Source organism: Fringilla coelebs, assembly GCF_963513975.1.
Source record: "Fringilla coelebs genome assembly, chromosome: 22".
NCBI classification, from domain to species: Eukaryota; Metazoa; Chordata; class Aves; order Passeriformes; family Fringillidae; genus Fringilla; species Fringilla coelebs.
Window position 1 is genome coordinate 4,138,923 of NC_140048.1, and position 14,166 is coordinate 4,153,088.

At 55.7% G+C, this 14,166-nt stretch overlaps 1 protein-coding gene across 1 annotated transcript; it reads left to right on the top strand.

Annotated features, from left to right (window-relative positions):
* Positions 1-13,478, top strand: LOC311162025 (protein-arginine deiminase type-2-like; the record flags this gene model as incomplete). Its single annotated transcript, XM_084220128.1, has 16 exons — positions 1-95; positions 2,009-2,195; positions 2,274-2,343; positions 2,490-2,551; positions 2,629-2,746; positions 3,312-3,437; positions 5,544-5,722; positions 5,898-6,001; positions 6,087-6,198; positions 6,271-6,378; positions 8,959-9,110; positions 9,625-9,769; positions 10,544-10,637; positions 11,701-11,786; positions 11,899-12,027; positions 13,245-13,478. The coding sequence occupies 16 exons, from the start codon at positions 1-3 to the stop codon at positions 13,476-13,478; spliced, it is 2,001 nt and encodes a 666-aa protein (XP_084076254.1).
* Between the last annotated feature and the right edge of the window lie 688 nt (positions 13,479-14,166).

Genomic DNA, 14,166 nt, shown 5'->3' on the forward strand with positions numbered 1-14,166 from the left:
ATGCCGGGGGAGCCCCGCACGCTGCAGCTGCAGCACGGGAACCGCATCGAGGCCCTGTGCGTGCTGGGCGGCCACGTCCGTGCCGACGTCTTTGGGTGAGAGGGACCCCAAAACTTCCCTTCCTCCTCCTCCTCCTCCTGCTCCACCTTCCCCCCGGCTTTTCCTTCTGCAAATCGTTGCTCCTCATTTTCCCTCCTACAAATCCTCGTTTCTCCTCCTCTTTCCCAAATCCCAGAGCTGCTGGGCAGCCACATCCACACCCATGTCCATGGTGAGAGGGGCCCCCACAAAACCTCCTTTCCTCCTCCTCCACCTTTCTGCCCACCTTTCAACCCTGTTTTTCCCCTCTGGAAATCCCTGCTCCTCGTTTTTCCTTCTGCAAATCCCTGCTCCTCATTTTCCTTTCTGAGAATCCCTGCTCCTCGTTTTCCCTCCTACAAATCCCTGCTCCTCCTTTTTCCTCCTGCTTTCCCAAACCCCAGAGCTTCTGGGCAGCCACATCCACACTGATGCCCACAGATGAGTGGGACCCCCAAAACTTCTTCTCCTCCTCCACCTTCACCTTCCTCCTCCACCTTTCAACCCTGTTTTTTCCCTCTGGAAATCCCTGCTCTTCATTTTTCCTTTTGAAAATCCCTGCTCCTCATTTTCCCTCCTACAAATCCCTGCTCCTCCTTTTTCCTCCTGCTTTCCCAAACCCCAGAGCTTCCAGGCAGCCACATCCACACCGATGCCCACAGATGAGTGGGACCCCCAAAACTTCTTCTCCTCCTCCACTTTCACCTTCCTCCTCACCTTTCCCTCCCGTTTATCCCTCTGGGAATCCCTGCTCTTCGTTTTTTCCTCCTGCTTTCCCAAACCCCACAGCCCCAACACCGTTTTGATGCAATCTGCGGGGAAAACCCTTCCTGGGCTTTGCAGAGCTGCACAAATCTCTGGAAAGGTTTGAACACCCCTGTATTTACCCCAGCCCAGGGTGGGTCTGACCCGCTGGGCTCGGCAGATCCAGGGGCACCTCAGGGAGGTGAGGAGAGCAGAGGGACGAGCAGGGCAGGGACTGCAAAGTAAGGGGAGAACACCAAACCTCTTGACCAAAACCTTGGAAAAGTGGGAAATCCCCACAGCGCCAACCCCGCTTCCCTAAAACAAACCCAACACTGAACTTTGGGATAATCGTTCCCCCCAAGGGAAAAGGAAGGTGAAAAGCTCATTCCAGGCTCGATTCTGGTCGGTGCTGCCGTTGCAAATCCCAGCCTCGATATTCAAGCCAAGCTGCGCAGCTCCAGCTCCCCTGGCACCTCTCCAGGCCAAATCTCTTCCCAGCGGGATCCCCAGATCCAAGAAACCAGGAAACCAAACCAGTTTTTCCATGTGTAATTAAAAGCAATTGAAGGATTTAAGGAACACCCAGGCGGGAGCAAAGGAGAGCTTGGATTTCCTCCCCCCTCGCCGAGGCTGCGGGTTTGGTGGGACCGGCGGCATCCGAGAAACCTGAGCAACGCGAGGTCTCGGGTGTCGGGGCAAAGAGCCCAAAAATAATAACCTGGAAAGGCAGGGAAATTCAGGAAAAGGGGAGGGGAAGAGCAAGGGCACACCGGACTGGGAGCAGGGCAGCACTGGCAGCTTTGGGGCTGGATAAAATCCCCCCAAAATGAGAGTTTCCCATGGAAGAGCCTCTCAGGGGATGGCCACGGTGTTTTGAGGAGCTGTTAAACACCATGCTGGAAAATGAACCGGGATTTCTCCATGGAAGTGAGAACCCAGGCTGGTCGGGATTATTACAGATCCTTATCCACAGCGATGGCTGCGAACCCTCACGGGGCTAAGCCGGGCCTAAACCTAGGTAAATTCCAGTTCCCAGGCAGGAGCAGGGCAGGAAGGTGCCGGCGGTGAGCGTGGAGACGCCGGCGTGCCTGGTCTTGGCCGCGCTCGGGGCAGTGGAAGGAATCCCGGTGGGAACGCCACGCTGGCCCTGCACATCCCTGAGAATTCCGGGTGTTTCTGGCAGGGCGGCCCCCGCCGGGGCCGTGGCCTTTGGCGTGAAGCACACGGAGGGGGTCAGCGTGGACGTGCTGTTCCGCGGCCGCGCCGAGCCCGAGGCCGTGTCCGGCCCCGGCACGCGGTGGCCGCTGGATGAGGGGACGGTGCTGAGGTTCAGCATGAGCCGGGCCAGCTCCGAGGTCAACGACAACAAGGTGAGGAGTGGGATCCCGGGAGCGGGACCTCCACCCAGGGAGGACGTCCTGCCCCACTGTGGGGTTTGGGGTTTGCAGGTCACCGTCAGCTTTTACGCAGAGGGAGGGAAGCCCATCAACCAAGCCGGGGTGTTCCTCACCGGTGTCGGTGAGTCCGGAGGTCCGGGAGTCCAGCTGTGTCCCCTCGTGCCTGGAGCAGGGGCAGGGATGGAGACAGCAAAGTCTGGGGGCTCTGGGGGTTTGGCACCCGATACCCTCACCGTGCCCGGGGGTGAGGCAGCTCTGTCCCTGCAGGGATCTCCCTGGATGTGGACGCGGATCGGGATGGAGTGGTGGAAAAGAACAGCCCCAACAAGGTACCCAGCCTCCCCACCCACGGAAAATCCTCGGGCTCGGTGGGTCCTGAGCCCGCTGAGCCCCAGGGGTGCTTTAGGCGAGCTGGGCCTGGGGACCAGAGGGGCACGGGGCCATCCTGCTGGTCAGCTGTGACAAGGAGTTCCCCTTCATCCCGCCCTCTGACTGCGACAGCGAGCAGGTGTTCAACAGGGAAGGTAAAGGCTCCCCAAATGCCCTGTCCCCAAAATCCCCATCATCCCCTCTCTGTGACCTTTCCTGAGAGGGACCCAGCCCAGGACACAGCCCAGGACTCAGCTGCTCCCCACCAGCTGCTGAGCAAGCTTCCCACGTGGGAATTTCTGTGGAATTAATGCCACGCCAACCCACTGGAGCCAGGCAGGGCACGGCAGCCAGCCCGGGGAAGGGCTGAGGTTCCAGGGCTGGCACGGCGCAGGCCAGGGATGCTCCACGCAGGTGAGAGGAGCGCGGGGTGAGGCGCGGGGCCGGCAGCCAGGAATCCACCCACCCGTTCCTGGAAAACCCAACCCACGCGGAGCCGGGCCCGGCGGCGCTCCGAGGTCACGGCCCGGCCGTGCCAGGGAGGGCAGGGAGAAGGGGTGGGAAAAGGGCATTTGGGTCACAGCCCACAATGAACCAGCTCTGCCTCGCCAGGGTGCCCGGGCTGGCGGCGAGGGAAAGGCAGGTGTCTCTGGAAGGAGATCCAAACGCCAGGAGGGAACAGGGAGAACCCCCCACCCAATTTTCTTCGTTTTCCCCCAGATTTGCTGGACATGGCTCAGATGGTGCTGAGGACAGAGGGGCCCCAGCGCCTGCCCCGGGGCTATGAAATCGTCCTCTCCGTTTCTGTCAGTGACGCCGACAAAGTTGGGGTCTTCCATGTGCAGAGTAAGGCCTTCCTGACTCCCTGCTCTGCCTCTTCCTGCTCGGCCCATTCCTCTCCCCCTTCCTCCTGTTCCCCTTTCTCCTTTTCCTCTTCTTCCTCTTCCTCTTTCTCCTCTTCCCCTTCTTTCTCTCCCCTTACTTTTCTGCCCCTTCCTCCTCTTCCTGTTCTTCCTCTGCCCGATCTTCCGTTTTCCTTTTCTCCTCTTCTCCTTCTCCCCTTTCTCCTTTTCTCCTTTTCCCCTTCTTCCTCTTCCCCTCTTCCCCTTCCTCTTCCTTCCTTTCCTCCTCTTCCTTTTCCTCCTTTTCCCCTGCTTTGTCTTCCCCTTCCTCCCTGATGATTTTGAGGTCCCCACAAGCCCTTCCCTTCCCATCTCTGACCTTGTCCTCTCCACGCCCCTCAGACCATGCCCCCAGTGCCCCTTCCCCATTTTCCCCTCATTTTTTCCTCTTTTCCATCCTGTGGAAAACCCCTGAAAAAGTAGAGGGAGGGGGACACAAAGCCACACAGCAAAGGGGTGGCAGCGAGCAGCCCAGTGTGGTTTTAAGAAAAGGAGGATTTAAATATAAATAACATTTGTTTGGCTACCTGAGAACCGAAATCCTCAGCTGCAGGAGGCGGGAAGTGAAAATGGTGAAAGAGAAGCTGCTTTTGGCTCATTTTCCTCCCACTGGGTGAGTTCAGCTCCATCTCCCAGAGCCCAGAGGTGTGAGGCCATCCTTGCCCAGGCAGCTCCAGCTGCTGGCTCTGTTTTGGGGTAAAAAGAGGGAGAATAAATCTCAGGAAGTGCTGGGAAACAGAGCCCACTGCCACAAACTTCATGTGGTTTCTTTCTTTTTTTCTCTGTTTTTAAATTATTTCTTTTTGGTTCCTGCTTCCCTAGTGTTTCTTTCTCCTGGTGGGTTAAACAAAGAGAGGGTAAAGAGATAAATTGGGATGTTTCCAGAAAATTGAATAATTCCCATTGCCAGCAGAGCTGGGGTGTTAAACTGGGGGTCTCCCAGCTGCTTTATCCATGCTGGCAGCACGCTCCAGAGCACTCCCTGTCCTCATTCCTCGCTGTGGCTCCAGGATTTATTTTCTGGGAATGAAATCCATCACCCAGCCAGGGAAGTGCCTTGGTGGAGCTCGGGCTTGTCCCTCTGTGCAGGGGGAGTTTGGAGCACTGTCCTCCTGTGGAGGAGCAGAAACTCCACGAGAACTCTTCCCAAGGCTGCTCCACCCAAGGAAAGGCTGAGACATTTCCCCTCATCCCTCTTGTCCGTGACAAAATTCCAAGCCCCTCAACTCCTGCTTCAAGGTGCCTTCACATCTCCTCTGAGATCTGAGGGATCTGATCCCAGCCATCCCCCAGAAATGCCCGGGGAGCCTCAGGGAAAGCTGTGCTCCCCCTACCCCAGTGTCTCCAAACAGCCTCGGTTTAAAAAGGAATTTCTGAGGGGAAGCAGAAAAAAGCTCGCTTTTCCCGATGTGTGTATTGGGGTTATCCCTATGGAAACCCAACCCCATTTCCTCGGGCAGGGCAGGAGTGTGGGAGCTCCTTGCCCAAGGAAACAAACAGGAGGGAATCCTGAGGAAACAGGCGGGAATCCCGAGGAAATAGGTGGGAATCCTGAGGAAATAAGCTGGAATCCTGAGGAAACAAACAGGCAGGAATCCCGAGGAAACAGGCGGGAATCCCGAGGAAACAGGCAGGAATCTCGAGGAAACAGGCGGGAATCTTAAGGAAACAGGTGGGAATCCCGAGGAAACAGGCGGGAATCCCGAGGAAACAGGTGGGAATCTTAAGGAAACAGGCGGGAATCCCGAGGAAACAGGCGGGAATCCCGAGGAAACAGGCAGGAATCTTAAGGAAACAGGCGGGAATCCCGAGGAAACAGGCGGGAATCCCGAGGAAACAGGCGGGAATCTTAAGGAAACGGGCGAGAATCCTGAGGAAACAGGCAGGAATCTTAAGGAAACAGGCAGGAATCTTAAGGAAACAGGCGGGAATCCCGAGGAAACAGGCGGGAATCCTGAGGAAACAGGCGGGAATCCCGAGGAAACAGGCGGGAATCCCAAGGAAACAGGCAGGAATCCTGGTAAACTGGAGCTTTCCTGTTTTCCCGCAGATCCCTTCTTCGGGCAGCGCTACGTGCAGGTGCTGGGCCGCAGGAAGCTCTTCCACGCCGTGCCCTACCCCGGCGGCGCCGCCGAGCTCCACTTCTTCGTGGAGGGGCTGCGCTTCCCCGACGAGACCTTCTCCGGGCTGGTGTCCTTCCGTGTCAGCCTCCTGGAGCCACTGGCCGAGGTCAGGAGCTCTGGGAATTCCTGGGAATGGGGCAGATGGGAGGCTGCACCCAGCAGATCGGGATAGTGCCTGAACGGAGGGTGATCCCATTAACCCATCCCAAAAACGGCCTCAGGGGAGGCTGTCTGGGGGGAATAGTGTGGGAATGTCCCTGATTGCTGCTTGGCTCCCTCAGGGCATCCCGCACTCGCCAATCTTCACGGACACTGTGGTGTTTCGGGTGGCCCCGTGGATTATGACCCCCAACACCCTGGCCCCGGTGAACCTCTTGGTGTGCAGGTACAGGCGGTGCTTCCTCAGCCCCACACGCCCTGGGGCCAGGCTGGGAACAGGGAATTTCCATCCTCTCCATCCTTTCCTCCAGCATGAAGGACAACTACCTGTTCACCAAGGAGATCCAGAGCCTGGTGGCCAAGGCTGGCTGCAAGCTGAAGGTTTGCTTCGGCTACATCAACCGCGGGGACCGCTGGATGCAGGTAGGGGGGCTCCAAAAACTGGGAAAACCCTTCCCAGCCGGTGTCCCAGGTGGGATTTCCTCCCTTCCTCAGGATGAGATCGAGCTCGGCTACACCCAGGCTCCTCACAAGAGCTTCCCAGTGGTGCTGGACTCCCCTCGAGAGAGAGGGATGGAGCAACTCCCAGTCAAGGAGCTGCTGGTGAGAGAAGGTTCCCTGCTTTCCCGGTGTTCCCTGTGGAGCAGCTCCCAGGGTCACGCCCAGCCCACGTTCCCATTTCCCAAATCCTCCTTGCCCTCGGCTCCGTGCATGGAATTGCCTGGAAAACGAGAGCAGAACAGCTCCTCGTGGAGATTCTCTCCCACCCAGCTCCAGCCTCGCCCCCTCATTCCTCATCCAGCCTCACCCAATCCCAGCCCTCCGGGAAACCTCTGACCCAGGGGGAAAGGAGGAGCCGGCACCCCTGGGAGGGAGAGGCTCCAGCCAAGCTCTGGGATGGGATTTCTGCCCCTCGAGCATCCCAGGACAGGCTGCTCTTTCCTTTCCTCCTCCATGCCTGGAATATCCAGCACCTGCCGAGCAGGAGAGGGATGGGAAGCAGGTGAGGGTCAGTTGACTTCCTCGGAGGAGAACGGGATGCAGCCAGCACCAGGAACATCCCTGTGGGCTCCTTGGCCAAGGAAAAGGGCCAGGGCAAGTCTGGGATAGGCCAAGGGAGATACAGGCTAGAATTAAGGAGGAGGTTTTTCACAGAAAGAGTGGTCAAATACTGGAATCAACTGCCCAGGGAGGTGGTGGATTCACCATCTCTGGATCTGTTTAAAAAGAGGCTGGATGTGGCACTTGGTGTTAGAACATGGGTTGGACTCGATGATCTTAAAGGTCTCTTCCAACCTAAAATTCAGTGATTCTGTGATTTTGGGAGAGTCCAGCATAGAAAAAAGCTGGATTGGGCGATCCCTTGGAGATACCCCACGGGGGAAGGGCAGAACACCCCAGGCAGTCACAGAGTCCCCAGCTCCCAGCCCTGGCAGGAACAGGAGACAGGGAAAAATCCCAGTTTTTGTCCCTTTGGAGAAGGCTGGGGGCTTTGGGGAGCGCTGAAATCCATCACTTCTCATGCCTGCTATGGGAACATCCAGTCCCGGATTCATCCAGCGAATCCGCCGGGCGGCCGCGTGGATCTGCCCTCTTTAGGAATTGCCCTGCCTCGTATTTAGGGCAGCAATTTCAGCCTTGGGAGCTGCTAACACATTATCCTCCAGTTTCTGCTTTGAAGCCTGCCCTAATCCCCAGCCCGACCTTTCCAATCTCATTTTCCAGCTAGGAATACTTAGCCCGACACCACGGGCACGGGTCAAGCCCTGAGCCCCTGGAAGCCCATGCCAGGGAAAAAGGAGACGGGAGGGAATTATCCCCTCAAAATCAGCGTGGAACTGATAGGACTTGGATGTGACCCGCAAACCTGGGATGAACCAGAGCCCTGACAGTTGAAACCGGGCGGGCTCCGTGGTTTTATTAAACTGAAATTAGTCAGGAGCAGGTGGTGGGTGCTCAGGCTCTCCCTTAGAACCCAGAGAAAAAGGGGTCTGATCACGGCCATCCCCCAAAAATCCACCCCAAAACCGCACAGGGAGCCTCAGGGAAAGCTGTGCTGCCTCCACCCCAGCGTCTCCAAACACCCTGGGTTTAAAAAGGGAATTTCTGTGCGGAAGCACCCCCAGCTCTCCCTGCTCACTTTTCCTGACCTGTATATTTGGGTTATCCCCATGGAAACCCAGCCCTGATAAGTGACTGGGATTTAACTCAAACCTCACAGACACCTGATCTCATCCCAGGGGCTGCCGTGCGCTCCGGCCCGCGTCGGCTCCAACCGGAGAGCGGGCAAAGTGGGATTTTGGTCCCATCCCTGCCAGTTTTGCCCCGTTTTTAATGCTCCCTCGGGCTTTGGCACACAGGGCCCGGCACTAATTACCCCTTAACGCACAGCTCCTCCAATCCCAGATAAGGTAAATCCTGGAAATCAGGCCTTAAGTGGGATTTAAGTGCCGTGCAGCCCTTGGGGTGGCTCTTAGCCCAGGGAAGAGTCACCCTCAGGGGCTGGAGTTCACCTCCCTCCCAGAGCCAGCCAGGAACTTGGCTCAGGGCTGCTTAATTAGCTTAATGTGGACACTTAAACCTTGGCTTAATGTGAACATTTAAACCTTGGCTGGGGAGAACAGAGGAGATCTGGCCTGGCTTAATGTAGACACTTAAAACTTGGCTGGGAAGAACAGAGGAGATCTGGTCCTGCTTAATGTGGACACTTAAACCTTGGCTTAATGCAGACACTTAAACCTTGGCTGGGAAGAACAGAGGAGATCTGGTCCTGCTCCATGTGAACAATTAAACCTTGGCTTAATGTGGACATTTAAACCTTGTTTTAATGTGGACATTTAAACCTTGGCTGGAGAGAACAGAAGAGATCTGGTCCTGCTTAATGTGGACATTTAAACCTTGTTTTAATGTGGACATTTAAACCTTGGCTGTGAGAGAACAGAGGAGATCTGGTCTTGCTTAATGTGGACATTTAAATCTTGGCTGTGGAATGAGAGGCGACCTGGACCTGGCTCCAGGCCTGGGCTCTGCTCCTGGATTGTCCCAATTATTCCTGCAGTTCCGTGATCCCGAGACCTTTCTCCTGTCCCCTTTCCTGTCCCCTCGCCGTCACTGTCCTCGCTCTCCCCACAGGAGCATGACACCACGGGAGCAGTGGGGATTCAGGGCATTTCCTTTTCCCAGGGCCCCGATTTCGGCTACGTGCACAAGGAGCCCCTCTTCGAGGCCACGGCCAGCCTGGACTCCTTCGGGAACGTGGAGGTCAGCCCGCCCGTGTCCGTGGCTGGCAAGGAGTATCCCTTGGGAAGGATCCTCATCGGCAGCAGCTTCCCCGCGTAAGGGAGGGGGAAATGCAGATTTGGGGAAAACATGGATTTGGGAGCAGAGCCTCAACAAGAGCCCTGAAATACCACCAAAATCGGGGTAACTGGGTCAATCAGACACTGCCTGAGCAGGGTGGGGGCTCCCAGCTCCTCCACCTCAGAGGAAATTAATATCCAGGCAGATGTTGATGGGAATACCCACCAATCCCAGTGTCCAGGCAGATGTTGATGGGAATACCCACCAATCCAAATGCCCGGGCAGATGTTGATGGGAATACCCACCAATCCAAATGCCCAGGCAGATGTTGATGGGAATAGCAACCAATCCAAATGCCCAGGCAGATGTTGATGGGAATACCCACCAATCCAAATGCCCAGGCAGATGTTGATGGGAATACCTGCCAATCCAAATGCCCAGGCAGATGTTGATGGGAATACCCGCCAATCCAAATGCCCGGGCAGATGTTGATGGGAATACCCGCCAATCCAAATATCCGGGCAGATGTTGATGGGAATTCTCCCCCAGATCCGCCGGCCGCAGGATGACCAGGCTGGTGCGGGATTTCCTCTACGCCCAGCGCGTCCAGGCCCCCGTGGAGCTCTACTCTGACTGGCTGGCCGTGGGCAATGTCAACGAGTTTGTCAACTTTGTCCCCACCTCCGACAAAAAGGTACCCCCAGACCCCCCGTGCTGCCCCAGGGTTCCTCCTCCGGGACACCGATCCCACTGGGAAAACCTCACAGCTCCTTCCTTTGGCACCCCCAGCCAGTGTTTGCTTGGGTTTCATTCCCCACCCCAAAGTGAGGAATCTGAGCCCAAAATAAAAGGGATTTGCTGGGCTATTAATGAATGCAAATAGAAGGGAAAAGAGGCCTGCAAAGGTATCCAAGAAATTCCAGCCTTAAGATTCCCGGGGGTTTGCAGTGGCTCAGCATCTCCCAGAGGTTTTCAGAATATTTCTCTTCCCTCCCTTGTGGCCTTTCCTGCTTCTGACATGGAATTTTCACTCAGGGAAACCGATCCTTGACCAGGATGATTCCAAAAACCAAAAGGAATATTTATGCCCACGTTTTCAGAACACTTCTCTTCCCTCTATCATGGTTTTCCCTGATTCTAACGCGGATTTTTCCCTCAGGGAAACCAAGCCTTGACCAAGATGGCTCAAAAAAAAAGGAACATTTATGCCCACATGTTCTCAGATCATTTCTCTCCACTCTATCATGGCTTTGGCTGCTTCTCACACAAACTTTTCCCGCAGGGAAACTGAACCTTGACCTGCACGGCTCAAAAAAGGAATATTTAGGCCCACAAAACCCCCGTGGGTTAAACGAGGCACTAGCTAACAACAAAGCCTCCCTGATTTTAAGAGTTTCAGCCCTGGATTTTGCAGAAGTGAGTCCTGGGGCGCTGCAGGGCTGCAGCTGACCCGGCCGTGTTCCCGCAGCGATTCCGCATGCTGCTGGCCAGCCCGGCCGCCTGCTACCGGCTCTTCCGCGAGAAGCAGAAGGAGGGACAGGGAGAAGCCACCATGTTCAAAGGCAAGGGGACAGCGCTCGGTGGCACGGCCGGGGCCACGCGGGGACGTTTCCCCGCTGGGTGTCCTTCAGCGGGATGCCTGCCCGCCGCCCCCAGCCTCCTCCGGCCCTATTTCGGGAAAGCGAGTGGGATGGGAGGGATAAGGGCCTCCGCATAGAGGGGATGTTTGCTGCCAGGGATGGAGCCTCTGGAAATGCCAGCGGAGCTCCAGCACGGAGCAGGACAACTGGCAGCTCTCGTGTCCCCCCCCAGATTAGCACCATTGTGATTTTGATCCCTGACGGGGTTGGGAGAAGGTCTCTGTATCTCCAAGGATATGGAGCTCCAGCACGGAGCAGGACAGCTGGCAGCTCTCCTGCCCAGATTATAACTGGATTTTTTCCATTTCATTGTGGTTTGGATCCCTGATGGGGCTGGGAGAAGGTCTCCATATCTCCAAGGATATGGAGCTCCAGCACAGAGCAGGACAACTGGCAGCTCTTGTGTCACCTTAGATTAGAACCAGGTTTTTTCCCTTTCATTGTGGTTTTGATCCTTGACGGGGCTGGGAGAAGGTCTCCATATCTCCAAGGTTATGGAGCTCCAGCACAGAGCAAAACAACTGGCAGCTCTTGTGTCACCCTAGATTAGAACCATATCTCCAAGGATATGGAGCTCCAGCACAGAGCAGGACAGCTGGCAGCTCTCGTGTCACCTTAGATTAGAACCAGGTTTTTTCCCTTTCATTGTGGTTTTGATCCACGGCAGGTTTGGGAGAAGGTCTCCATATCTCCAAGGGTTCTTCTGCTGGGAGCCTGGCTGTCCCCAGACCAGGGGTGACCCCATGGAGGGGGAGAAATCCACTGGATTCCCCTGGGCAGGAGGATGGATGACAGGACTTTTCCAATGCTCTTCCCAACGGGCAGAGATTTCCTCCCATCAGCTTCCCAAGCTTTCATCCCAACCTTAGGAAATTGGGATTTGGGGTTTTTGGGGCTTTTTTTTGGCTTTTTGGTCTTTCTCCATCTCTATACCCCACCTCAAGCCAGGCTCCTGCTTCATTTTGAGGGCATTTTGCGTGTTTAGGGTACTCGGGGACAGACACCAAGCGCGTCACCATCAACAAGGTGCTGTCCAACGATGTCCTGGCGCAGCAGAACCAGTACGTGCAGGTAATCCCCACGCTCTGGGTCCCCATTTCTGGCAGGGGCCACCCCGGTGGCACAAACCCCGCGGGGAGTGGTGGAATTTGGGCCCCTCTCTGCTCTGCTCCGTCCCCTGCAGCGCTGCATCGACTGGAACAGGGATATCCTCAAGAAGGAGCTGGGCTTGCTGGAGGAGGACATCATTGACCTGCCGGCCCTCTTCAAGCTGGACAAGCAGGGAAAAGCCGTTCCCTACTTCCCCAACACGGTACGGGGCGGGTTCCCACCCTGGTCTCCTCCCCAAAAAACAGCCCCAGGATGAGTGGCCAAACTTTTCCTGAAAAAGAAAAATCAGTTGTCTAGAAAAGGGAAATATCTCCAGGATAAACACGGGTCTAACACAGCTTAGGGGCTTTGGGGTTTTGAGGCAAAACCCTTTCAAAGCAGTGAAATTGCAAACTCAGAGGCACGTTTTCCCCTAAGTTTTCCCAATCTTTTCCCCCAGCTTTCTAGCAAAAGGAAATATATCCAGGCAGGCATGGATAAATGTAGGTATAACACAGCTTGGTGGCTTTGTGGTGCTTGCAGTGGGGTTTTTTAAAAAAAAGTAGTGAAATTGCAAGTGGTGAGGCATGTTTAAATGATAAAATAGGGGGAATTCTGTTGGATTTGGAATCCTGAGAGAGGGCAGCTGCAAAAATGGTGGTGAGGAGGGTGGAGGAGGATGATCAGCATCTTTCCTTTGGCTTCATCTGTCCCGACACTGCTGGTGTCAGCCTGCAGGTCACCGTGATCGTGCTGGCCAGGAACCTGGGCATCCCCAAGCCCTTTGCCATCACCCATTGTGATGCCAATGTCCCCTGGTGTCACCTGCAGGTCACCATGATTGACCTGGGCATCCCCCAGCCCTTTGCCATCACCCATTCTGATGCCAGCATCCTCTGGTGTCACCCCACAGGTCACCATGATTGACTTGGGCATCCCCCAGCTCTTTGCCATCACCCATTGTGATGCCAATGTCCCCTGGTGTCACCTGCAGGTCACCATGATCGTGCTGGCCAGGGACCTGGGCATCCCCAAGCCCTTCAGTGTCACCCATTCTGATACTGCTGTCCCCTGGTGTCACCCTGCAGGTCACCATGATTGACCTGGGCATCCCCAAGCCCTTTGGCACCACCCATTCTGACACTGCTGTCCCCTGGTGTCCCCCTGCAGGTCACCATGATCGTGCTGGCCAGGGACCCGGGCATCCCCAAGCCCTTCAGTGTCACCCATTCTGATGCCAATGTCCCCTGGTGTCACCTGCAGGTCACCATGATCGTGCTGGCCAGGGACCTGGGCATCCCCAAGCCCTTCAGTGTCACCCATTCTGACACTGCTGTCCCCTGTGTCACCTGCAGTTCACCATGACTGACCTAGGCATCGCATCCCCCAGCCCTTTGCCATCACCCACTCTGACACTGCTGTCCCCTGTGTCACCTGCAGGTCACCATGATCGTGCTGGCCCGGGACCTGGGCATCCCCAAGCCGTTTGGCCCGGTGGCGGGCGGCGAGTGCTGCCTGGAGCGGCGGATCCGCGCGCTGCTGGAGCCGCTGGGGCTGTGCTGCCGCTTCCTGGAGGACGTGGCCTCGTACCACGGCAGCCTGGGCGAGGTGCGCTGCGGCACCAGCGTCCAGCGCCGGCCCTTCGCCTTCCAGTGGTGGCACTTCACGCCATAGCCGGGCTTCTTCTTCATCCTCTTCCTCCTCTCACTCCTCCTCCTCCTCCTTCTCCCTCCACCTTTGCCCCCAGCGTGTGTTGCTTGCGATTCCCTTAATAAAATGAATTTGCTGTGAGGAAGAAGCTGGGGGATTAAATAACTGAATAATTAATAATGAATTAATAATTCCGTCGGGAATAACTGGGAGGGAAAGAGAGGGAGCACTCAGAGAGGTGGGGGAGTTACCAAAATCCTCCAAAATTGTCTCTACCACTGCTTTTGTGGTGTTGGCGAGTCAGGTGTCACTTTATTTAAACTCAGCCAGGGTTTGTGTGGGGCTGACAGAGCTCCAGCGTCCACATCAATACAAAATGTTTTCATTTATCTACGCATCTTTAACAAAGAAATTAGTGGTCATGGGTTCTAATAATGCTCTTCATTGATTAGCATTCTGTCCACTATTGGTTATTGATTTCTCGCTCTTCATGCTGAGCTGGGCCACATTCCTCAGCTCTTTTATCATCCTTGATTGGTCTTTTTCAATTGGGAATCCCCAGATTTCCAGGCTTCAATCTCCTCTGCACCTTCTTATTCCTCCAGTGTCCTTAAAGGTCCATAAATTTGAGATCCCAGATGTCCAGTCTTCACAGCCCTTTGGCTTTATTGAAGCTTGTCAGGGTTAGCTTTAACAAACACAAGGTTTCAGT